Below are 17,189 nucleotides of genomic sequence, written 5' to 3' on the forward strand. Positions count from 1 at the left end.
GAAATGCCTCGAATAGGTTAATATAGTTGAATAGAATTGAGAGAAATCAGTTTGATTGTGTCCTTTGTGCAAGTAACTGACAAACATGAGGATGAACTTTGTGAAATAATCTGTTCAAAGTTCATTTCGACTGAGAGCTATTCTGTGAATAATAATAAGGTAATAAAATGACCAATATCGAATGAGTTTTTATGTTTTCCGCATTGTTTTGCAGTTTATGGCAATAGTATACCATGCCATTAGGTGATGAAATTATCATTTACTGAATATGGGTTATAATCACATTCATCAGGTTATACTTTAACTCACGTTTGACGTACAATATTCTCTGTTAGTGATTCCGACAAACTGTCATCTAATCGAGTGCAGGAATGATAGAATCGTGATTTATCCGGTCTAATGACGTAAAAAGGATAATTGAAGTTGAAGTTTCCACATAGGAAAAATTGATCGTAAAATACAAGACGTTTTGAACATGTAAATGAAGAGATCCGACCTCATAAATTACGTTTATCTAAGACGTAAAATACAATGTCCAACCTCATTATTTATGCGTCTTTCCTCTACATTTACGAGATCTCAATCACATAAAATCCTTGATTAATGAAGTCGTAACTGCCACCGAAAAAAAACTTATTTTGCCAATATGTAATCTTTACGTTTTAGATAATTCTGAATCATCTGTGTCTAACTTTCAGAGTCATTTTTCAGAAATTTTTGAAGGCCATTTCGCAAATATCGGGAGAGACGCTTATTTCACCCATTAAAAACTCACAAACGTCAAATTACTCTGAATCTCTACCGTTGTAAACCGTTAATAGAAAATTTTATTTGTTACATAAGCATCTTGCGCAAAATTTTTGAAATTGGCTTAACGAATTTTTGAAAACATGTCTTCCACAATTGGGCCCAGATGATTAAAAGCCATCTAAGACACGAAGATTTCACATTAAAAAAAAAAAATTTTCTTCTCGATTGCATTTATTATTTAATCAATTCAGAATTTAACGTAATTACGTGATCGTAAGTAACACGAAAAGGCGTAAATCACGAGGTTGAATCTCGTATTTTACGTGCCAGAAAAACGTAATTTACGAAGTCAGATGTCGCAATATACATTTTCAAAATCGTAAATTACGTTTTGAGTCTCATATTTTACCACTTGTTTTTTCTGGGTGTCCGATTAATTTTTTTTAATCAAATCAAGTTCACGCTTGAATAACACATGAATTGTATTTTTTTCTATCACATATGAAGTCTGATAGTCGACAGGCAACCCATACTGTTTTTCCTATAGAATGATATTTATTTTTCATTCAAATATTCGAGAATTTTATCAATCATCGAGACAAACACATAATGGCCTCCAAGATCGCGATTCCGGTCGCTGATTATCACCATATTCGTGATTAAAGGGATAAATAGAGAAAAATCCAAGTAATCAAGACTCATGCCTCGAAGAAAGAATGGTCAAATGGAAAATTGTAATATAAGCAACGGTAAAACGAGTAATAAATAAACTAGATGTACTAAAATATTTGAAATCACTGCAAAACTTCCCTGAAATCGGATGAAATTGATAATTGCCTGAAATTATTGGAAATGGGATAATTGTAAATGATTTATACGGGCGAATCCCGTTTTATTCTTTTATTTTATACTGGAAAGGCACAACCGCTCTGCTTCATTTCCTTAAAGGAACTAACTAAAATACTGAAGGAATACAACACCCTGGACCTGCAGGCTCTCAACAACAATGGTCCCACTCATGCACTTCTGTATACATCCAAGAAAACAGAGCATACACATCACCCCAAACTTTCTAAAATTTTCTCTCATAAAAATGTTTTCCCATCTCAAGTGGAAACACCAGAATAACAAAAATACTAATCGTACAAAGACCTATTCATTCCATCTGAACATTAATTTTTGACAAACATTCGAAATGCAAACTCCAATAGAAATAATCGGAATCCCTTTGAAATCATATAAAATCGGCAATTGTTGTCTCAACAAATTTTCAAATGAGTGGCCTCTCGGTTTTCCCGAACCCTTCGGTCGATGTGGTATAGGGGGTCGGCGGAGGGAATGGGTACAAATGGTAAAACCCCGAAAAGGTCTAACAATAGGCAATAATTGTACTAAAGAAAGTTTTCAATTGAATATCATACAGTAACTTGGATGATACCCTACCACGTTATATTCATAAAAAAAGTCAATATTAAAAAATAATTTAATAACTGCATGAATGTTCCTTTTGTTTCGTGTCACTATTACCCACTTAATCGAAAACTGCATTAAAAATTCGTTCAATGTTTATCATTTCAGTCGTCCTCGCATACAAATGACGCCCCGAAGATTCTCCCAACGGCTGAGACAAATGCGGAAAACCGCAAATGTATTCCATTCTCCGCCACAACCGCCAAAATCCTTAACGAAGAGTCCAATCGACTCCGAAATTACTGACGTCGGGAAATCACCAGAGTCACTTCGTTTTAAAGGGCCAGAGCCCCTCTGCATCAAAGAGCTCAGTCCCAAAATCCTCCCCAGAGCCCCAAAACTCAAGCTCAACCTCGACATACCCGATGAGGACGCCGAAGAAGACCTCAAAAACGATGTCAATTATCCAAAGAGCTACAGGGACACCCTCGAACGAACTACTTCCATTGACACAATTAAGAACGAAATATCATTTATGGGACATTCCGCGAGTCCCAAAGATTTCTTGTACCGTAAAATGGAATCGTTGGAGCGCCAGAATGAAAAACCAGCTGCATTAGACATGGAACAGGAAAGATGCGAAGAAATCGTCAAGATACCGAGCTGTTGTCCATCGACGGCGGATTCCCCTCACCGGAGGTATTTTGATACTCCAAAGGCGATCGGCAATGACCTCGCCGAGCTCAAGATATTAAAAGAAAATTTTTCACAGATAAAGAAAGAAATGGAGTATTACGATAAAAGTGAGACTTTATCGAAGAATCTTCAGCCAATGACAACAACCAATCAAACAACCGCACTTTCTTTAGCCTCCTCAGTTAAGGCGATCGATGGTGGCGAGGATTCTCGAAATGAATACTTCGATTTGACCTTCACGACTTCTCCACCTTCCAAGAAGTGCATAACGACCTTGAACTTTGATGAGATCAAGATACCCAGTAAAAAAACAAACAAAGCTAGCGATAATACTTTAAAATATGGGACTGGTTGTGATGAGGTAATTGTAGAGTCCCAACAAAGATCGATGCTCAGTTGGCCGACTCCCAAGATCGTTGAATCTGGATGCAAAACCATTTCTGTGACGATGGAATTGAGTGATTCTCAAGTCACAGTAGAAGACCATTCAATAATGAATGGTAGTGTAATTAAGGCGCAGGGATATAGAATGGGGGTTACAGAGTGGTGGCCACCTTTGGAGAGGGTCCTGGTGACCATCGAGTGGATTGGTAGGAGTGTCTTGGCACTTTTGAAAAAGTATGGAATCGTCTTTAGGGAGGGTTTTAATTCCCAGGCTATGAGCAGGAAATCACCGGTAGATGCGTTGGATAAGGTGGTTGAGGTCGTCAGGAAGGAGAATGAGAGGATAGCTGTAAGGATCTCGGAGAGCATCAACGACCTTTTGATGGAATTGGCTAAAGTGAGTTTACTATTGATTTTGATGTAGCTTTTTTTCTTTTCAATTACAAACGTGAGAAAAAAACGTATTGCGTTCGTGAACTAGCTCCGAAAACTCTTAACACAAATAGTAAAATATTCATAAATGAATAGTAGTATTGACATATATACTTTCATTAGTTTTCTTCGTTACATTAACTATATTGTTTTAACTTTTTTTCACTTGTAAAGAGAGTGAGATTTAGTTGAAGAACAGAATACTTGAGGGTGTAACGTAATTGTCGCGATTCACGCAAAACTCCGTTTCACTACGCATTTCTTCGACACCCAATGACCCTAAAATACTAAAAATTGTGCGCCAGATCAGTATTATCAGAACGATCACTGGAAATGGAATGGAAATACCTATCTATTCATTTTTAGTCCTCTATAACATATAGGGGAGGAGGGGGCAAAATAAAAAGTGAAAAAAGAAATACGAAAATATATATACATATATTGCAAAAATTATGATTTGTAAAGTAAATTCACGAATGCTAGTAGAGGGAGATAGAAACTAGGGATGAGGAGCCATTTATCAATGGGGACGAGTTTTTTTCAGATAATCAAAATAATAACAAATGAAAATAATAATATCGTATTAATTTCCATAATTAAACCATAATATCACCATACCCATACCTATTAAGCCATAATAAATAATAATACCGTATTAATTTCCATAATTAAACCATAATTAATTATAAATTATGGTAATGATGATAAATAACAATTTACAATATTTTTCTTAATGGATCACACTAATAACCGCGGAATTGCACAGGTTCATCAGCTGAAAACGTCGTAACCCTGCAGATTAAACAAATGTTAAGAAACTAAAATTCATCTTGCTATTCATAGAGGGAAAAATCTGGATGAATCTTGTAGCGGAGAAGTTAAGGGATTATTTTTCCCTCGAATTTCAAAATCTTAACCCTTAGCGCTCCGCACGTTTTTGTACCACTGCCTACCAGCAACTCCGGCACATTTTCGCAGCGGAACGATTGGGCTCCGCAGCGGAGCCCACGGAGTTACGGAGCAAATGACAGTTGGCTCCGTACCGGAGCCAACGGAGCGCTAAGGGTTAATTACGTTGATAATGAGGCAATTCCAAGAGGAAACGACTATCAACTGTTTTTCTCAGTGAATACCTCAACCGCGACGAGATCCTCTTGGTTTTTCTCCCAATGTGCCTTAAATTTTTAGAAATTCAGAGAAAATGCATGTATATTCGTGGTCCATTTCGCTTCCTCCTCCCCTATAAAGTCCATCAAAATGGGAGGGGGACGACTGTCTAGCATTTCTTATTAGTGTGAAGTTTTGAAACGGTTTATTGATGTGAGTCAATAAAATTTTGATGAAAGCTATTACTCCGTTCGATTTGCGCGTGTTCACCAGTGCAATGGATCCATTGGGATGAATTATATATTAAATGGTCACAGAAAAATTTAGAAGCAGGTAATTCCTTATTGAAGTTTGAAAATTGAAGAAGCAATAAAGTGAGGTGCATTAGTTATACCCATCTTAATAATGAAAATAAGGACGATACTGATGTTATCAATGATGGTGGCCAAATTGGATAAAGCGCTCGGCCGAACGCCGAGACCTGTGAGGCTTAGGGCACTGAAATTTACCATCTTTCGGAAACCGTTGAAGGGAAGTCTAAACACCAATAATTGCTATGGTTTTTCATGGTTTTTCGTGGTCACCAGGAGAGTCTGTACGTGCTAGACAGGTCCTCGGATAAAGGCGACACGGTCGGAGAGGAAAGTCAGCCCATGATTACCACAAATATAATATAAAATCCCGAGTGGGGCATATATGAAATGAAGAAATACTACACAGAGAGAATGCTCATGTGTCGAGGTGAGCAGGTGATGAGGAAATAACGCCAGGGTACGAGCGAAGAATCGTTTTATTAACTCTCTCCACGCTACAATGTTTGAGAGTTGGCCTTAAGTATGGCTTGTCCTCTTGATGTTCCTTCCTATCCGGAACGGTGTGGAGTGTCCAAGTGATGGCTGGTGAGACAGTGTGTTGAGGATTGGGAAAGTGCGAAATTTTAAGGAGAGTGTAGAAGTGTGATTGGTAGGGAATTAGCAGAGGGGAAGTGTAGGAGTCTAGGCGCTCATTGCTTGAAACTTGGTAGAGTGGATGCGTACGAATTCCAGGTCTGGGATTGGCTCGGCACCGTATTCGTGACTCGTGACGTCGTGATGCCAGCCAGGCGGACAGGACAGCTGGGTTTATGGTTTGGACGGTTCTGGGTTATTCCCCAAATTTCTATGGTAGGGAGGACGCTAAGAGGGTCTGGATTGGGAGTAGACATGTTTGGAGAATTTTTCATCGGAATGACAGAGTGTAGTAGAGAGACAGTCACCACAGATATTAAATAGATATAAAGGGAAGAGTATAGCATGGCGAGTATTAACGTTGCGATCGCGGTGGCAGTAGTCCACAATATTAATGGAACTGTTACGATATTATCGACGTTCTCGAAGTTGCGAATTTTGTCAAATATCAAGCCCTAACATATCGGCAGAAAAATTATTGGGTATGATACCAATATCTCATCTAGTTGGATCCACAAGGAAATAAGCGCGCCAATAAACTAGGCCAATAAGAATTCCTTATTGGCCTAGTTTCTCAACAGGGATGAGAAGACAATACTCAAATTCCATGTGAGATATGTTTCTCGTAGAGCTCAACTGGCCAACTTACGCCACTGATAATATTTTATTTACCAGAGTCACCAGAATATTCTGGAAAAATTCAAATGGTGTTTCAATTTCTAATTTTGGTACAATTTTCGGAAACGCTAAACAATTTTAGAGATAAACTTTACGGAAAATTATTTATATAACAGCCGCCATACAACTTCATTATTATCCTCTTCATCGTCAGTAATATCTCATTTGATCTTTTCAGACGTCTTTGAGGAATCATCAGAGTCTCTTAACATTGAGCAAAGAAGTTCAGGAATTGAAAAATACAAACAAGCAATTACTGAGTAGTACCACGACCGTCACAACAGAATTAAAGTCCATATCAGAGGCGCTGGAGATATTTAAATCGAATTTGAAAATGCCAGCTACAGTTGGACCCTCACCTTTTACACCACAACTCCCATCACCACTGCCACCACTAGGTGGACTCCCGGGCCTTCCTCCTCCTCCACCGCCGCCCCCGCCACCCCCACCACCACCCCTGCCCGCATTATTCGTGAAGACTCCGAAAACGCCATTGAGGTCGGTGAAAAAATTACCAAAGAGAACATGCTCAACTCCCTTGGAAGGCAGGCCGTCCATCACCCTTGAAGACATCCTCAAGGTCACACTGAAGAAAGCACCTCCAGCGCAAAAAGTAAGTAAATACGATTTGCTGAAATTTGAAACCTTAAAATTAGGTATAAAAATGTACCCTTCTCGGAATTTTCCTGAAAGAACACGATTATGTTCAAGATATCGTTTCTCGTAAGGGAATAACGGGAATAATTCACCAGTAGCCAAGCAAGAAAATCATCAAACACATATGACTTACTGTGACATATCTCGTCTCTCTGCGAGAGGAACTTGATATGCTGCTCTCCGTATCCAATACAGAATTCTGTGAATTATTGAGCGTCAGAACATTTGCTACCAAAACGGCTAAAATCCAAAATACCGAATTCCAAAGAGAGCAAAGGTTGGTTTCCGGTTACGTTAGTTAACCAAGAAGCTCGTATGTTGACACGTGTATAGAAATACAATTTTTGTCAGGAGTTCGCGCTACCACTGTTGCTTTTGACTAGTATAACTTGGATTATGTTGATGCTAATACTGTGTAATACCTTCAGTTGGGCCGTATCGGTCGTAAGAAGGATCAGGTTTCCGCCTGTTACATGGTTTGCCGACAATGTTCTTCTCCTCATTGGAAAGGATACGGGTATACGCTGGAAGTATAGACACAGACTTCAAATCATATATGATTTTAACCGACAGTAGTGGCCTTGCAGTTAGAGTGCCAGACGAGTATGCTATAGATCCGGATTCGACTCCCGGCGACGGTGATAAAAAATTTGTAACGTTAGTCTCCCACTTTGTCGGCCGACTGCTAGTCTCGTCAAAAAGACGACTGTACCTGGATAGGTTTTTCCCTCCGTGTGAGGTATCCCCTTGACCTTCGGGAAACCCGAAGAGGTATACGAATAGAAAATAAAATTCATACATAATTTTCTAAGCAATTAATGTGATTTTTTATACGTGATCTTCTAAAACATCTCTTGTCATTTGTTTTGCAGGATCCATTAAGAACACCACTGACTGCCAAGGGTCCAGTGGTGTCCCTGGACATGCTGAAAAGTGTGAAGCTCAAGTCTGCCAGGCGCAGAAGTACTGATCAGCTAGGATCTCCACGCAGAATTCATCCCTACAAATACAGGAGCTCGCAAAATTTAACAGCATCGCCGATTTCAGGGAGGGAACGCAGCCCTCTCCATAGAATTCTGCGACAAGTTGACGAGACTCGACGTGGACGCAGAAAAACTATGAGCCCCACAACGAGCTCTCTCAGTGATTACGAGACTCCCAGGGAGGGTAAAGAGGTCGACGCGAGAAGCAGCAGATCCCATTCGATCGTCATTTAATCCAATGAAGAAAATATTTTATTCATTGAAATGAGAGTTTTTAAATATCGTACATTATTCAGAATAATTTTCAGATTAATTTATCGTGACTGTCAAAGTATTTCTTTGATTAATCTCAATATATTCCAGATGAAGATAATTTTAATTGATTTATTCGTTGAATGTTTAAAAACGTAGATTTATGATTTTATGAACCTATTTAGAAAACAGAAAAATCAGGACTCTTGTGTTGGAGTGGTGGAATAATAACATTTTTCAGGAGTTTTCTTGTTCCACTTTGATACGGCAGTTTTTATTTATTTGGAATGTTATCATTCCTTTTATTGGAAGTATTGGAGAGGCTATCTCGGAAATTACTTGTCTTGCACACAGAAGATAATAATCGTAAAATAGGAGATTAAAAACGTAATTTAAGTGATTTGTAAACACGGAAACTACGATTTTGAAAACGCAAATTAAGATTTTGAAAACATAAATTACTAAATCCGACCTCGTAAATTATGTTTTTGTCACTGCTGCTACATTCAGCCCGTGTCAAAAATGGCAGAGTTTGCCACCCTCTGAGCGTAACATCACTAACAAAAACTATAGTTCGGATACACATGCAACGGGGTGTTTTAACCCTTTTAGTGCCGGGAGCCGATATATCGGCTCCAGCTGTACTTGCGAAATAGGCACCTCGATTTCGCCCGGAACTAAAAGGGTTAACTCGTGTGATTATTAGCCCTCGCCTTCGCCTCGCGCCGCCAACTTCACACTAGCTAGCAACACACTTCCGAGATCCGCCCTCGTAAATTACGTTTCTGCTGGGATGTAAAATACGAGGTCCAACCTCGTGATTTCCGCTCATTTCCTCGTAATTTACGAAATTTCAATCACGTTAAATCCTTGATTGATGAAATCGCCAATGCAATCGAAAAAAAAACTTTTTTGCTATTATAAATACTTTGTTTTACATGATTCTGAGTTATCTGAGCCCAAAGCAATTTCGAAAATATAGCGAAAGAAGCGTATCAAACCGATAAAAAAACTGCGGGTATCAAGTTACTCTGAATGTTTGCAGTTGCAGAACGCTAATGGAAAATTTGAGCAATGTGACACTTGTCAATTTTTTTTGATTTAATAACCGTGATGGAGATCTCGTCAATCACGATGAAAGAAGCATAAATCATGAGGTTGGACCTCGTATTTTACATCCCAACAGAAACGTAATTTACGAGGGCCGATCTGGGAAGTGAAGTTTTATTTTGAAAGTTAACGTTATCAGAACAGACATTCCACGGGAGATTGCTTGCGATTATAAAGAAACTTCAAGCACAACTTTCACAGCGGAATCTTCTTGATCGTCAATCATAGACATGAAATAAAGTAGCGCCTAAGCCAATGAATAAGGCCGGACCCGAATACGATTGAGAGGCGATTACTTTGTACACTTTAAAGAGAGCATTTCCTGTTAGCTGTACTCGTCAAACACAAAGTAGGAGCGTATATCCAGACTTTTGAGAAATTTTCCATGTACTACTCCATCAGACCAAATCCAGGATAAGTTCCTTTATTTGAGGATTTTCTGAAAATGGGAATCTTCTATTCGGATTCGCATTAAGGACGCCTACAGAGTTACATGTATCAATGTTCTCGTTGATGTTTGAAGCCTATTCGGCGCTGTCCCAACAGTTTAATGGGGACAACTTCTGCACAACGATGTTCGATGATTTGAAACGCTCCTTTCACATTTATAGCTAAAAGGAATTCGGAGAGATATGGATGTCAGAAATATGTGAGAAAAGATTAGAAATAGCTAAATTTTTGTGCATCATATCTGCTAACGTGAAATCTTACCGGAAAACAGTCATTCAATAATCCTGCCAAATCGCCCCGTGCGTTCTTAATACGTTGTTGCATATCAACTGTTCATTAATAATATTACCACAACAAAATAATTATATTTATTGATGTCAACGTTGAATGGGAAAAATGGACACTTCGCGATGAAAATATGGGAAATTGTTTGTTGAAACGTTATTTCTAAATCACCACCTCGAGGGAATTCCCCAAGAAAAACATCTGCTGAACACTCAAAACCTTTAACATCATCTCGGAACCAGTCCCACCACTTATGTCATAAACAGGGTAAAATTCATTTTCAAAAATCCTTCAGACACTTCTATAAATCAAGATAAATCGTTCCCTATCAAAAAAAAGGGTTTCTACCAAAATTTCCCTCGTTCCGCTTATTTTACAGCTTGATCCTTTGCAACCGGTCAGTAATCTCCTCACAAGCCTCGGGACCGCAACGGGACCTGGGAATTCCCCTTATTAAAAACCCAAAGGTCGAAGAGCAAAAATTCTTCTCCTTGCATGCAGACCCTCCTACAGAAACCTCCCACCAATCAGAACTACAATTTTCATCCCTTCTTAAAATTTACGAAACTAGTTACCCCTCTCGGGAAGTAATTGAGGAGGGAGTGTAGGGAAAAAGAGGACCAAGTAGGCAAATAATCGAACCACATCGCGAGTGTCCAATTTCTTCCCAAGACTTCATTTTGAGATTAGCTTCGATTATCAGAGTTGGTCCCATTAGAAAAACCTAGTTCTCTTTATAAACCGATAATAACAGTGCAAATGTGAAAAATTCAAACTTGTGATTAAATGAAAAGTGAAATCAAACCATAAGTGCATTTTTATTCTTTGTTCAAACACCCGTGACAACTGTCAGTAAGATAAAATCAAAAATAAACAAATAAATACATACTTTACAAATAAATACTTTCGAGTGAAATTAATTTATTAACTCGAAAGTGTCACAATCATTTTTTCGATTGCTGGCACATAATTTTGGTCCTTCGAGCCGGATTATAAAAATAGATGAACGAACTTTGAAAAGACTTAGAAGGGAAATAAATCGTTCGACGAATAACAGACGACAAAAGAACAATAAACAAGTAAGAGTGCAGTGTTTGAACATAAAATAACATTCCAAGATGGAAGATCTGGAGGAAAGAAATATTTGAATTCAATCAACTCTCAAGCGAATGAAAATATGGAAAGCGGAAAATACCAAATTACAAAAATTTCTTTCCATCTACGATAATGCACCTCCTGAAGCTGAAAAAATCGATCAGAAGATGCAGAAATATGAGGATGCTTTGAAAAGCCACGAAGAATTATTGGAAGAATTGGCTACATTGGATCCAGATTATGAACATCACGCAATCGAAGCTGCTTACGACATTGAAAATAGTTATCTAGATAACATAGCACACTACGAAAGATTGAAGGCGATGGACAGGAGAAGTGCCAACGGTTTCAAGAACTCAATCGGTGATGAGCAGCGCAAATGCAATCAGCCGTAGGAAGGTAAAATTACCAGAACCTTCGTTACCCAAATTCAACGGTGATTACGAACATTATTTATCATTCAAAGGAGAGTTCGACTCCATGATTCATAATCGAGAAGATCTCAGCGACGTCAATAAATTGACATATTATCGCGGTGCATTAACTGGACCAGCTCAGGATAAGATCAAAATGTTAGCAATCACAAATGAGAACTACGCAAGGGCGAGAAACCTGATTGAGGAAACTTATTCAAATCGACGTTTAATCATCTCCAGACATATTCGTTTACTGCTTCAATCCGTTAAGGGGTTATTCTCATGTGAGCACTTCAAAAAATCGATTTTTTTTTTTTGATATTTTGACAGTAAAACCTATTGAAAACATGCTGTGAAAAATTCAGACCGAAATTCATAGTATTTGATAAGTTACAGCTCATAGTCGCCGACGTGTCGTAAGCGATTGTCTACCAGGCTTTAAACTTTAAACGCGTTTTTCTCGAATCATCATTTTCTGAAACGGTCAAGATCCTACAAGAAAAAGTATTCAACCGATTGCTTTAAAATTTACATATGTTCTTCTACTCATTTATAGTTATCGTCCCTACCACAATTGTTTATTTTCGACAATATCTTCATATTTTTTTTAAACGATTTGTAACGAAAAAGAAGGAGATTTTCGTGATTTTTTTTTTGAAGTTCGATATTTTTTTTTGTTTTTAATGAAATTGATTATATTTGGTAGGGACGATAGCCGCAGATCTACTGAATAATAATCCATTCGATTTTTTTATGTCAGACAACATGAACAGCCGCTATCACCTTGACCAGTGAAATACCTTTTTTTGTTGGGGACTACTTTGACTTAAAAAAAATATATGTTAAAAATGTAAAAAACGGAAAAAAAAATTTTTTTCGTATATTTCAAAATACAAATAAAAATATATTGAAAAATCAACATGATTGAAGTTTGTTGTCGCATAAAAAAAAATTCCGAAAAAGTGGTAAAATATAGGCGTTCACATGAGAATAACCCCTTAAACAGGAACGAGAAACAGCGACAGGACTCTCCAAACTCATAGATGCCAACACATCGCCAACACATCGAGATGCTCAAAGTGATGGACGTAAATCTGTCTGAGGAAATTATTGTAATTATCCTAGAGAACGCTCTACATCGTTCAACAGGAGACGAGAGGACAAGGTTCTAGAGAAAAATAAATTCCCGAAACTCGATGAATTTTTGGAATTTCTAGCACACAAGGCAGCCAGATTAGCGAGTCGGGAAACAACTGACAAGGCTATCTCACACAACTCATCAACAGACAATCACCCGTCCAGTGAGAAGAAAGCATTTAAAAGAACTTTCGCACGAGCATTTTTAACCAACACCGAAACATTAGGAAAAGATTGTCCAGTATGCAACAAAGACTTACATCCACTCTTCAAATGTGAGAAATTCAAGTCACTATCAGCATCTCAACGGTTACAAATTATAAAAGATCGAAATTTCTGTTATAATTGCCTGAGAAATAATCATCGAAGCAGTGATTGTTATTCATCATCAAATTGCCGTCAATGTTGCGGAAGACACAATACGCTTTTACACGCTTCATTCACCCCCAAGAAAACGGAACGAGTCGAAACCAGCACAGCAGCCGATATCAATACCACTCTGAGTGATTCACGAGAGAAAAATCAAGCCAGTTGACTAACCGACCAGGTAACTGAACAGATCACATTAATTAACAATCCACCAATTGATCAAATAATACTGAGCGCTATGGTAAACTTGAAAGACAAACACAATCGACCAGTGCCTTGTAGAATCATACTAGACACCGCCTCAACAGCTAATTTCATTTCGGAAAAATTGGTATAAACCCTGGGAATTCCAAAAAAGGCTTGTTCTGTACCAGTCGGAGTTCTCAACGGGCTCTCCACTCATACTAAACATCTCGTGTCGGTAAAATTACAATCAATGAATCGAAAATATCAAGGAGAATTTCAATGCTTGACAATTCCGCAAATCTGCGGCCTTACCCCAACTCAAACCATTCAACGGGAATCCATCAAAATACCTCCAAATGTCCAAATGGCCGATCCAGAATTTTATAAACCGCGACCTGTAGACATGTTACTCGGCTCGGGACCGAGCCTGTTTTTATTTACCGGTGGGCAATACCATCTCAGCAATGATGGCAGATCCAACATTATATTACAAAAAACTCGACTAGGCTGGGTGGTCGGTGGAAGCATGATTAATCATTCAACACTACAACAAGCCTTTAATATAAATACCAATTTTGATCTAAGTAGATTTTGGGAAATAGAACAAGGTACAGATATCAAACAATTGTCACCCAACGAAAAAGCTGCTGAAGATCATTTCATGAAACACCACATCAGGAATAGTGAAGGAAGATATGTAGTCGCTTTACCGTTCAAAAATTGCCCATCAGAATTGGGTCAATCAAGAGATCTGGGTCTCAAACGCTTCAAGGCATTGGAAATGAGACTCAACAAGGACGTCAATCTGAAGAACCAATACGAAGCAGTCATGAACGAATATTTAACGCTAAATCATATATCCAAAGCTATTAATACTGATTCTCCTGGCTATTATCTAACCCCATCATGCTGTATTCAAAGAAAGCAGCAACACAACCAAGTTGAGAGTAGTTTTCGATGCTTCAGCAAAAACTACCACAGGCATATCTTTGAATGAATCTCTCTTGACTGGACCCACAATCCAAGATGACATTTTTTCTTTAATGATTAGATTCAGAACACACCAATACGTCCTCACTGCAGATATTGAGAAAATGTATAGACAATTTCTGATACGCCCAGAAGATCGCAAATTTCAACGAATTTTCTGGAAAGACGAACAAAATCATTTAGCTACATATGAATTAAACACAGTGACTTTTGGACTATCAGCAGCTCCTTTTCTCGCCATCAGATCTCTGCAACAATTAGCCAAGGATGAAGCAACCCGTTATCCAACCGCATCACAGATAATACAGTGAGACATGTACGGGGACGATCTCTTAACTGGATTTGATTCAATCGAAGAAGCCATAAATGCAAGGAACCAAATCACCCATTTATTAAAAAAAGAAGGAATCAATCAACATCTATCATTGGGCGGCGATAAAACCTTGAAAACATTAGGAATTTCATGGAACTCTGAAAATGATAGCATCAATTACACCACCAAGCCTATAAAACAAAAAGAGGTAATCAGTAAACGCACAATTTTATCAGAAGTCGCCGCAATTTTTGATCCTTTGGGACTACTAGGTCCAATCATTTTAAAGGCAAAAACTATAATTCAACAGTTATGGCTAGCTAACGTCGACTGGGATGAACCTATACCTCTCCATATCGCAACAATATGGACTGACTTCTGTAACCAGTTGTCGCTGATTAACGACTTGAGATTTGATCGAAAAACCCTTATCAAACACTCAGTCAATAATGAAATTCATGGTTTTTGTGATGCCAGTGAAGTAGGTTATGGAGCCTGTATTTACCTCAGATCAATCAATTCTAAGGGAAATGTTAAAATCACTTTACTATGCGCCAAATCCCGAGTAGCACCTTTAAAAACAGTCAGCATTCCACGTTTAGAATTATGTGGTGCTCAAACTTTAGCCAACCTATACCAATCTGTAAAAGACTTCATAAACATCCCTATCTCCAAGACAGTCCTCTGAACTGACTCTATGATTGTTTTACACTGGATCCAGACCCCACCTCACACGTTAAAAATATTTGTTCAAAATAGGATCACTGAAATCCAACGTCTAACTGAAAATTGCAAATGGAAACACGTATCATCAGGAGACAATCTTGCTGATGCCTTGTCCAGAGGACAACTGCCCATTGAATTCATAAAAAACCACCTCTGGACCACTGGGCCCACTTGGTTAACTCTTCCAAGTGAGCAGTGGCCAGACCGGCCATTACAAGCGCCAACTGTTGATAGAGAAACAAAACAAATAACTTGTTTAAAAACCATCATTGATTTATCATTGTTTAACACCTTTCACTCGTTTGACAAATTAATCCGCACGTTCGCTTACTGTTATAGATTCATTTCGAGAAAGAAAGATCGACGTTGGCAAGGGCGAGTGACATTAGTTGAATTAAGGGAAACTGAATCTCGCATCATCAAACTCATCCAACATCAAGCCTTTCAAGAAGACATCCAAAGTCTTCAACAGACGAAGGCAGTACGCCAGCGTCAATCCATCAGACTGAAACAATTGACGCCTTTTCTCGATGATCAAGGCATATTACGTGTGGGAGGAAGACTAGAGAATGCGCAGATATCATTTAATCAACAGCATCCATTAATTTTACCACATACTGGTATCATTCCTGAATTGATCATCTCTAAATCTCATCTCGATAATTGTCACTCTGGAGTTCAAAACACACTTTACAACATTAGACATAACTACGGGATTCTCAATGGTAGAAATTTCGTCAGAAAAATAATCCGCAGATGCTCTACTTGTTGTCGAGCAAATCCGCCTACAACACATTATATCATGGGCAACTTGCCAACAGCTCGAGTTTCTCAAACCATCAGACCTTTCGTCAATGTGGGAGTTGATTATTGCGGCCCTTTTTTGATTAAAGAAAAGAAGTATCGTAATCGAGGACACGTGAAAGTTTATGTTGCGGTTTTCATATGTCTTGCCGTAAAAGCCGTTCATCTCGAGCTAGTCAGCGACCTCACGAAATCTGGATTTTTAGCAGCCTTGGATAGATTCATTTCAAGGAGAGGAAGACCCACATCGATAGAATCAGACAACGGAACAAATTTCACAGGTACCAACAACGAGATGAAAGCCATCATCAATGAATTGAAAGAGTCACAGCAAGACGACATAATATCCCGCGAACTCAATAAGCAAGGCATTCAATGGAAATTCACACCCCCGCTTTCTCCACATTTTGGTGGAATGTGGGAAGCTGCCGTTAAATCTTTTAAGCATCATCTAATTCGAGTTACAAGAAACACTTTATTGACATTTAAGGAATTAAACACATTAATCATTAAAATCGAACCGATTCGCAACTCCAGACCGATCACACCAATGTCAGCAGACCCTAATGATCTTCAAGCCCACTCACCTGGTCACTTCCTAATCGGTACCACATTCATACGGTAACAACGCGCTTAATCAGATGGACAAAATTTGAAAGCCGCAAAATACACTTTTCCTCGTATGGTCACCCGTAATGCACGGTGTAGCAAGTCATGCACTGCATCAACTTCTCAACACACCAGCAACAAAGGCGTGTCATCATGGCTGAGTTGGTTAAATCCAAATTTTAGTAATCCAAATCTTTCTCCACGGCGAGGGTTCGAAACCCAGTCCTCCATTCTTTTTCACAACAGATTGCACGACGCGAATCGCCACCGGTCCTCATACGTAGGCCCACGACTAAATAGTAATAAGTTCGATACAGCACTGCCTCTCTAAAACACAACCACCGAACTCCTACACTATCAAGAATTGTGTTATAAAGGGGCACATTGTTTGAACCTTCATCGC

General features: G+C 38.6%; 2 protein-coding genes across 2 annotated transcripts; both read left to right on the forward strand.

The window, feature by feature from the left end:
* The first annotated feature begins 4 nt into the window (after positions 1–4).
* LOC135164110 (uncharacterized) lies at positions 5–8,423 on the forward strand. Its single transcript, XM_064124170.1, has 4 exons — positions 5–159; positions 2,329–3,637; positions 6,583–7,017; positions 7,934–8,423. The coding sequence occupies exons 2-4, from the start codon at positions 2,345–2,347 to the stop codon at positions 8,276–8,278; spliced, it is 2,073 nt and encodes a 690-aa protein (XP_063980240.1). The 5' UTR covers positions 5–159; positions 2,329–2,344; the 3' UTR covers positions 8,279–8,423.
* A 6,921-nt stretch (positions 8,424–15,344) lies between these two features.
* Positions 15,345–16,947, forward strand: LOC135163953 (uncharacterized). Its single transcript, XM_064123858.1, has 2 exons — positions 15,345–16,782; positions 16,886–16,947. Exons 1-2 carry the CDS (start codon positions 15,345–15,347, stop codon positions 16,945–16,947), a joined length of 1,500 nt encoding a protein of 499 aa, XP_063979928.1.
* Positions 16,948–17,189: the final 242 nt, after the last annotated feature.

The sequence above is a fragment of the Diachasmimorpha longicaudata genome, chromosome 6 (genome assembly GCF_034640455.1).
Source record: "Diachasmimorpha longicaudata isolate KC_UGA_2023 chromosome 6, iyDiaLong2, whole genome shotgun sequence".
Lineage (NCBI taxonomy): Eukaryota > Metazoa > Arthropoda > Insecta > Hymenoptera > Braconidae > Diachasmimorpha > Diachasmimorpha longicaudata.

Bases quoted from the DNA above. Each gene is read 5' to 3' on its own strand.
- LOC135163953 (XM_064123858.1), top strand. From the start codon at position 15,345: ATGATTGTTTTACACTGGATCCAGACCCCACCTCACACGTTAAAAATA. The intron at 16,783-16,885 runs GTACCACATTCA...TGCACGGTGTAG, and splicing joins ACCTGGTCACTTCCTAATCG to CAAGTCATGCACTGCATCAA.
- LOC135164110 (XM_064124170.1), top strand. From the start codon at position 2,345: ATGACGCCCCGAAGATTCTCCCAACGGCTGAGACAAATGCGGAAAACC. The intron at 3,638-6,582 runs GTGAGTTTACTA...TGATCTTTTCAG, and splicing joins TTTTGATGGAATTGGCTAAA to ACGTCTTTGAGGAATCATCA. The intron at 7,018-7,933 runs GTAAGTAAATAC...TTTGTTTTGCAG, and splicing joins AAGCACCTCCAGCGCAAAAA to GATCCATTAAGAACACCACT.